The sequence below is a fragment of the Etheostoma cragini genome, chromosome 8 (assembly GCF_013103735.1).
Source record: "Etheostoma cragini isolate CJK2018 chromosome 8, CSU_Ecrag_1.0, whole genome shotgun sequence".
NCBI classification, from domain to species: domain Eukaryota; kingdom Metazoa; phylum Chordata; class Actinopteri; order Perciformes; family Percidae; genus Etheostoma; species Etheostoma cragini.
The window spans coordinates 29,415,372-29,423,858 of NC_048414.1; the positions used below are offsets into that span (position 1 = coordinate 29,415,372).

The 8,487-nt window shown below is 43.7% G+C and overlaps 3 protein-coding genes across 3 annotated transcripts in view; 1 reads left to right on the forward strand and 2 right to left on the reverse strand.

The window, feature by feature from the left end:
- Positions 1 to 1,776, forward strand: part of zgc:56622 (uncharacterized protein LOC326033 homolog) — a 7,537-nt gene extending 5,761 nt beyond the window's left edge. The window contains exons 7-8 of the mRNA XM_034879804.1: positions 312 to 566; positions 643 to 1,776. Of these exons, the coding sequence (XP_034735695.1) occupies positions 312 to 566; positions 643 to 676 (289 nt within the window). The 3' untranslated portion in view covers positions 677 to 1,776. The remainder of the gene's footprint in view (positions 1 to 311; positions 567 to 642) is intronic.
- Positions 1 to 8,487, reverse strand: part of gan (gigaxonin) — a 322,832-nt gene that overhangs the window by 166,416 nt on the left and 147,929 nt on the right. The gene's annotated exons all lie outside the window — the stretch shown is intronic.
- klhl36 (kelch-like family member 36) overlaps positions 1,988 to 8,487 on the reverse strand; it is a 7,738-nt gene continuing 1,238 nt past the window's right edge. Inside the window, exons 3-8 of the mRNA XM_034878668.1 lie at positions 8,054 to 8,176; positions 7,219 to 7,440; positions 6,657 to 6,962; positions 5,797 to 6,021; positions 4,409 to 4,566; positions 1,988 to 3,397 (exon numbers count right to left, since the gene is read on the reverse strand). Of these exons, the coding sequence (XP_034734559.1) occupies positions 2,863 to 3,397; positions 4,409 to 4,566; positions 5,797 to 6,021; positions 6,657 to 6,962; positions 7,219 to 7,440; positions 8,054 to 8,176 (1,569 nt within the window). The 3' untranslated portion in view covers positions 1,988 to 2,862. The remainder of the gene's footprint in view (positions 3,398 to 4,408; positions 4,567 to 5,796; positions 6,022 to 6,656; positions 6,963 to 7,218; positions 7,441 to 8,053; positions 8,177 to 8,487) is intronic.

Here is an 8,487-nt window from a genome sequence, read left to right on the forward strand (position 1 = left end):
TGTAAATAATCACTACTTTAGTGTGTATAGAGCAGCATATCTCCACCAGACTCCATGTAAATAATCACTACTTTAGTATGTATAGAGCAGCATATCTCCACCAGACTCAATGTAAATTATCACTACTTTTAGCGTGTATAGAGCAGCATATCTCCACCAGACTCCATGTAAATTATCACTACTAGTGTGTATAGAGCAGCAAATTTCCACATGTAAATGGATGAATTAAAGGTTAATTTCAACAAAACTAGAGTCATGATCGTTGGAATAGTGGAAAGATGAACCAAGACGGCTTTTGATTGCTAAATTTTGTTTCTGTCCACTTTGAACAAAAGTCCTCCTATCAAAACATACTGTAGGAAAACAAGGTCCACAACAGAAGTTACCCTTTACCTGTACTGTAGGAATTATAAAACCCTATCGTTCAGTACTAACATTTTAATCATGAACATCAATATAGCTGTTTGGAAAACGTTTGTGCAGATATTTGACTTCAGTCTGACTGAAGAAGACATCAGAGCACTAAGAGGACTGGACCGAGGGTGGAGGGCCTGCGTGCTCGATGAGTAAGTCAACACACAGCAAATGTCTCCTGCAAGGTGCAGCTATTTTCCCAGTGCTGATTGTGTTTCTGTTTCTCAGACTCAAGTCTCATCCATACTACCCCTTTATCTGAGGCTGCCAGGTGAGTGGAGAGACCTGACAGCACACTGGATCTATGAAGACCATCAACATCAACAATAGTCCTGTGTACCTGCAGTATTACTCACTGTGTTCATCTGTGCCTGGTTTATATAATAATAATGATAGAATGGGAAGAGGGAAGACAAATCTTAGGATGATTCCTCTTTTTTGCTTCTGCTAGGCCACATTATTCAATTACACATTGATTTTCACTGTTATGCAGATGACACGCAGGTTTACCTCCCCCTAGAGCCTAATTACAAAAGCAAACTAACTTACCTCAGTAACTAAATCAAATCCTGGATGGCTGCAAACTTTTTCCAGCTCAATGAAAATCAAACTGTAAATGTTTTTCTTGTGGACCACAGCCCTTTTTTTGGTTAAATCCCTCTTTACATCACGTGCTAAAAAAAGGTGTATTTTATGATTGAAGTCAAACAACTGAATCAGGTAATACAAACGTACTGCAGCTCTGCATCACCTCCAAACTCAGGGCAAGCCTCTGCACTTTGGACCTGAAGAAATTCATTCTTTCCCTTAATATCCAGTGGTGCAATGTAACTAAGTGCATTTACTACTGTACTTAAGTAGAACTTTGAGGCACTTTTATGGTACTCAAGTATTATCTCGTCATGCTTTCTAGTTGTATTTCCTTCTCAAATATTGTACTTTTTACTCCACATTAATCTGACAGCTTTAGTTTCTAGTTAATTTACAGATTAAGATTTTTGCACACAAAAAACATATAGTTTATAAAATGCTTCACAACAATATATTGCCGTACAAGTCCAGCTGAAATGATTAGCTAATTAAACAGTTAGTTGACATGTATTTTCATTCAATTTTCCATAACTGCTAGTGAGTGAGTGCTGTGTGAGTGGCTTGTATGGCAGAAAAGAGAAATATTTTGTGAAATGGTCTTAAAGTTAAAATAGATCGTATTCATACAATTAGCCTTTGTTGCCACTATATCATATGCAGATTAAACCACTGTAGATTGAGCACTGTGTAAAACGTTAACAGCTTGTTTTTATTTTTTAAATGATGCATCTTAAAAATGACAATTGGTCCCTGGACTTCCTTTATGAATATTAAGGTCCCTGGCAACAGAAAAAGGGCGGGGACCGCTGCTGCAAAGCACTCTGTGTTGTGTGTAAATTATATTATAAATAAAGATTATTTGATTCAGCTTCCAAATGTGATCTTAATGAATATGACCAACACATGTTAGGGCATTAATAAAATCTGAAAAGTGACTTTTCTAATGTTTTCATGTTATGAATAAAAAACTAAAGTCACATAATAATGTTTGTGTTTACATAATCAGATTACTTTTTAATGAAAGGCAATTTGACAGGTTAAGGCTTACAAATGCAAAGTCCAGCAAAAGATTCTGAAACATTTATGAAATTTTGCTACAATGTACAGTGAATATTATCATTTCCTTCCATACACTCTCTGTATATGTGTTACGTAGGCAGAGCACAAAACTATATGTGCTTTGGTTTGTAAAGGCCCTGACACGCTGCGCGGACCCTGAGTTCCCCGTCAGCGAGGTATTCTTCTCTGGGCCTGTAACAGAGATAGACGGCCTGGGACAGAGGACACTGGATGTACAAAGGGTGTTGTCATTGGCAGAACTGACAGCTCGACATTAAGTTAGTCATTGTGAGCCTCTCTGCTGCATTTGTGTATATGCCCGGTTGGCATAAAGCGGCCAAAATCCTCCAAAGACCGACCCTTGGAACTGGAATGAGGATTATGAGGGACTTCCCTGATTTGTTTGGAGATGTGGCCTACCGCCATGGTCCGCTGACATTAAATACAGTATATATATCTAAGTATTAATGCTCAGACATAAAGTATGTTACTCATCTCTAGGTTTTGTAGGATGAAAGCAGAGTGAATTCAGTTTTCTAATCAGTGTCAGGTGTTCTTTACCAAAAAAATGGTAAGCATTATTACCACTTCTCTTCTCTTTTTTGATGCTGCAGTCCCCCTGAGATTGTGAGAAAATGAATAGTGACAAAACAAAATATATAAGTTATTTAAAAAAAAAGGATTTGTATCAGAAGTATGCATCAGGCTTTGTCTTAGGCCCTGTATTTTTGGACAAAGAAAAAGTCCCTCATCCCAGTTGCCACATGGGGTGTAATCTTCCTCTGACCCTTTTCCCACCTAGTTCTTCTTCTCCGGGGAGGGGGATGACGGTAAGGGCTTCAACGTGCACACACATGCTGAGGCCCCTGCGGTGCGATTCGGCAGGTCAGGTCCCCTAAGCCATGAGTCCATCCAGGGGTAGTACACCTGAGTGGCTCTAGAGAACACCATACCCTCCCAGCTGTAGCCTCCGAGCACGAATATCCTGCCTTTCCAGACTGCCACCCCCGCCTCGCTGCCGGGCAGCAGCAGCTGTGACACCCGGGTCCACTGGCCGCTGCGAGGACTGAAAGATTCCACTTCCAGGATGTCGAAGCGCTCAGTGGTGTCTGCGTTGTCGTCGCTGCCCCCGATGGCGTAGATGAGGTGGTTAAGGGAGGCCATGCAATGCCAGCCCCGGGCCACAGACATGGGCTGCTGTTCGGCCCACACCTCCCCGTACCGGGACGGATAGCTCAGGAAGTCTCGGCGGTACGGGCCGATCTGAGAGTCGTGGCCGCCGGAGATGCAGACTACACCCTGGTAGACGGTCCCAGCATGGGCAAAAGTAGACCTAAAGAATACAGGATTCCAAAAGCCAAATTTAGCACTGCAAAAAATTAACATCTATGATAAAGCTCCAGAGACTCTATAGTGGTGGACGCTCACATCTTTTACAGAGTTCAAAACAAAAAAAGCAAAAAGCATGTGACAGTAGGGCTGGGCAATATGAAGAAATCTCACCATATTCTTTGCCAAATACCTCGATATCAATACTGCGTCGGGTTGACTACTGGTGCTTTCACAAATAATGTGGATATAACGAGGAAGTGGGCAAAAGTAAACAATACAACAGCTGGAACAGTCTGGTAAGTTCACCCTAACGCGCAGCAGCAGACAAACATTCAGAAGACTTTAAATATTACAATGTGAAATAGTATTATATGATCTGCTCGCCTGAACATCTCTCCTTCCTGCTCAGCAAATCCTCCAACATGACAGCATCATGACAGCATCATGACAGCATCATAACAGCATCATAACAGCATCATGACAGCATCATAACAGCATCATAACAGCATCATGACAGCATCATAACAGCATCATGACAGCATCATGACAGCATCATAACAGTATCATGACAGCATCATGACAGGCATCATAACAACATCATGACAGCATCGTGACAGCATCATGACAGCATCATAACAGTATCATGACAGCATCATAACAGTATCATGACAGCACTGGCCGTCAAAGGGAATGGGAGAGGACCTCTGATTGGTTGATTGCATGTTACGCCCAAAACACACCTCTGATTAATGAAGACAGCCGAACCCTTTAGGACCATGCACCGAACCTTTTTACTGCCGTCAAACTAGCAAAAGGGGATTTGGACACGCCAAATAAACGCAGCTGCACCAGGAGCTTCACGCCATGACCTCAGATCGTTAAAATAGGGCCCTGATGTCTACAGTCCCACACACACACACACACACACACACACACACACACACACACACACACCAAATGTCATGGCCATTGCCCGTGAAGCAGCAGACCCAGTAGTAACATGTGTTCCTACCTGGGTAGTTCTGCCACGTAGGACCAGCTGTCCTCAGCGGGATGGTAAACCTCCACAGAGGACAACATTCCGGTGTCATTCCTCCCCCCCACGGCGATCAGGCACTCTCCCATCGCCCCCAGGTAAAAATCTGCTCGCCGCTCATTCATTGGAGCACCCTGGGAAAGCATCACAGCGTCAGTGTGTCTGGTGCACGCAGCTACGTAACACAACTACCTAGCACAGCTGGAAGACTGGGAATCTTCTTTTACGCTCATGCCTCCTCACATAACTTTAGTTTGATGTGTTCTCTTCACAGGACACCCCATACAAAATCAAAAATACATTGTAAGTGTTGTAAGTGTAAGTGTGGAAAGGTTTCATGTGAAATGTAATAAAGAGAAAGAGAGAAAAGAGAAACAGAAACAATTGTCCTATTTACAGTACAGACAAATGTTGCCCCCGGGGTCACCCAGTTCAGACAGCAGGGCGTTTCTAAGGCTGGTTTTATTCCGAGTCCCTTCTTGGCTGAATGCTTTGCTACTTCTGTTTGTGCTTGAGTTGGAATGAACGTCCAAACCCACATGATCTTTGTGTGCACACTAGCAATATGTGTGTAAAAGTTCTTGGGAAATGTTCAGATCACACATGACCGCTTTCACAGCCAGTGGCAGGAGCACATTTACAGCAGCTTGATAGACTTTTTCCCCATAAACAAATATGAAAAGTAAAGAAAAAAACAGCCTGAGGGGGCTCGGTAAATGATGACAGGCTAAATGCCGATGGCAAGATATTTAAAGTGGCACTTCATCTTTTCGGATTTATTTATTTCATTAGGATAATGCACATTAACCCTTGTGTTGACGTCTTAAGTCACTTTAATCCAAGTCTGTTTGTTACTATTTCCAATGTTTTTGTGTTGATTTTAGGGTTAGCCTTTTAAAGTTCTTCAATGTTCTTTTATCAATTTCTTTTTCAAATGTTAAAAAATGTAATAAAACACCCAAATTCAATGATAGTAGTGGACTGATCCTTTGTTTTACTAGTGAAGAGCATCCGCGTTACAAATTCCTCGTATAGAAACTCTTTGAAAATGGATCAAATTTATCCAAGGACAACATTTATCATTTAACATTGATCAACGTTTCTGTAAATGTGCCTGTGTTAGCCAGGCGGCTTCATTTGAACTCTGGTCCTAGTAACCTAGTTTATGGTGGGAGGAACACAGAGCACCCCGAGGAAACCCATGCAACCACGGGGAGAACATGCAGACTTCCACAGACCGGCTCTGGACCGGGGGCCCAAACCACTGATCCAGAGTGCCGCCGACCCTGCTACACTGAATACACTTCATCTGCAAACTGAGAAGTATTGACAAGGAGAATGGGAGTGGCTCTTTGGTCCAGTACCGTGGTCCACTGGTTGTGGCGGGGGTCGTATCTGTGCAGGTTACAGGACGCGCCTCCACCGCTGTCCCGGGACGAGCTGCCGCCAGCAGTGAAGATGAAGCCCCCCAGCACTGCCAGGAGGTGGTGGCTCCGCCCCGACGGCAGCGCCGTTTCCACCACCCAGTTTTTCTCATCACCGTCCATCCAGCAAACATTGGCGCTTAGCTCCTCTCCCCGGTCTGACACCTGAGTATTAAAGGGGTGTCAGGGAGGGAGGGAGGGAGGGAGGGAGGGAGGGAGGCAGTCAACTCACCATTCAAAGCAGCTTATGATTTGATTTTCTCACAATTTGATCCGATTCAGGCAGTGACTAGGGCTGTAATATCTGTAATATCTTACACAAAAAAAGCTTTGAAAGAAAATATTTGAGAACAAATATTCTATGTGAACACATTTTTCGAGCAAATAAATAAAGAATGTAAATAGTTACATTTGATTTTGATGCTCTCAAAATGAAGTCATCACTATTATCAGAAGTAGACTCTCGCCAGACCTTCCTCCACAGCGCTGTGGACGGGGGTCGGACTAGTCCACGCAGCATTCCGGGATGGAAGAAAACCTGCTCTGGTTTATTGGCATTTCTTCAAACCAATCACAATCATCTTTAGCGGACAGAACAACGGTGCCTTTGCAACAATCCCATAAATGAAACATGGTTGATATAGTAGATATACTTTGATGATATTCTATATCGACATTGTTTCATTTATGGGATTATGGGATTATGGGATTATCCCGGAATGCGGCATGGACTAGTCAGACCTTCCTTTGCAGCGCTCTGACTATCATCAAAGTGATCCGTCACCATCACACATGGGTACCTCTCCTCCAATCAGCAGTAGGCGCTCTACACCCCCCCTTGGCGTGCTGTGTCCTGTCTGCAGGAGCGGCTGTGCGCTGGGCCTGGCGTGATAAGCCTCAGCTTCCTCCAGCTGGACCTTGCAGCTGGCATCCTCCCCCAGCAGGGCCCGGACCGCCGGCAGCACTCGGCCCATCAGGTCCTCCGCCGGCACCAGAGGGAGGCGGATGTGGGAGAGGAGCTGAGCGGCGTGGGCGGTCCGCTCAGGAGTCTGGCTGAGCCACTGCAGGGTGGCCTGGAGAAGGGCCTCCTCGCAGTCATGTTGAACCTGAAGAGGACCAGAGGAGCTCAGATACTAACTGATATCTGTATTTATATTGTAACAAGTATCTGCAGTACTACAATACTACAATTCCCCACCTACATTCAGAGGTTAGAACGCCTACACAGAGACAGAGGACGGGGACGGAAATCTGGAGCAATCCCGGAAGTGGAACGTGGTGAATACAGACTAGACTACAAATGTAACTAAAGATCCAGAATACGTGTCCAATGTCAACACATGAACAACGTAGAGTAACTACCTGGCTGCTGGAGAGGTAGGATGCCAGTTTGTGCAAAGGAATGGAGTGAGAGAAGTCGGGGGTGAAAGAGAGCGTGGCAAAGCGAGCGAGGATGAAGCTGTCGATGCACGTCTCCAGTGGCTTCAGGCTGTAGAGCAGCGCCAGGCCCTGCAGGTGCAGGTAGTTGTCCTCACTCAGAACCTCCTCTAGGTACTTGCAGCAGAAATCCACCACTGGACCCACCTGAACAACAGCAGCCCACAGGTCTTTTTAATAATTCATCATAATATATACTTATTTTACTCTCGTAAAAAACTCATTTTAACCTGTTATCAAGCATTTATTAGCACTTAAGAAACTATGAATAAATGCACCATAACTTCCTCTAACTTCACTTTCCACTGCCAACCTTGCCCAGCTGTCCCTTTATGGTTTTCCTTTTATTACAGTAGCCTACTGCACAAGATATTATGCACAATACTGCAAAATATTTCTTTAATATTCAGCCTACTTGTTTTGCTTAATGTGTTAATTCTATCATGGCTAAGGAACTTTTTGGGCAATTTATATTGACCAAACTAATTGAGAATAATACATGAGACATGCATAATACAGTCAAAATATTATACTTTTTTGATTAACTAAAAGCACGTTAATAAACTGTACATGTCTGGCCCTTGATGGGATTCTTATTTTCCAGTGTGGCCCTTAGTGAAGTAGAGTTCGACGGATGCAGCAACGGTGCCCTTGAAAAATAGAAAGTGGAAATGAGAGAGACGCACCAGATGTGAGCTTTATCCCAGCACCGTACATCCCAAACATTTACCTCTATACAAAGAAAGGCCCAGTTTCTAACCTGCAGAAAGTGGGCAGCTTCCAGCACACGTTCAATGTTTTCTTCAACCAACAGCAGCTTTCCGGTGTAAAGTGAGTCCACTACAGTCTTCAGACCGACGTAGGACATGCCAACCAGCTCCACCTGCAGGAAGACATCAGTGGAGGTTAATCAGAGGTGTCTGCTTACGCCATCCGACTACACATTTATCTTAACCCTTGTGTTTTCCTTGGGTCAAAATAAGCACCAAAAAATGTAACAAAAACTAAAAATTGGGATTGTTTGAATGGCAACAAACAATGAAAATATGTCTAAAACTTTTTAAAAAGCACCAAAAAAGCATGCAAAACATTGAAAAAGTGAAAAATGAAAAATCTGTCCTTACCTAGGTACTGTCAGGGCCCTCATACTCTGCTTCTGACTGGCTAGTAGTCCTTACCTAGGTACTGTCAGGA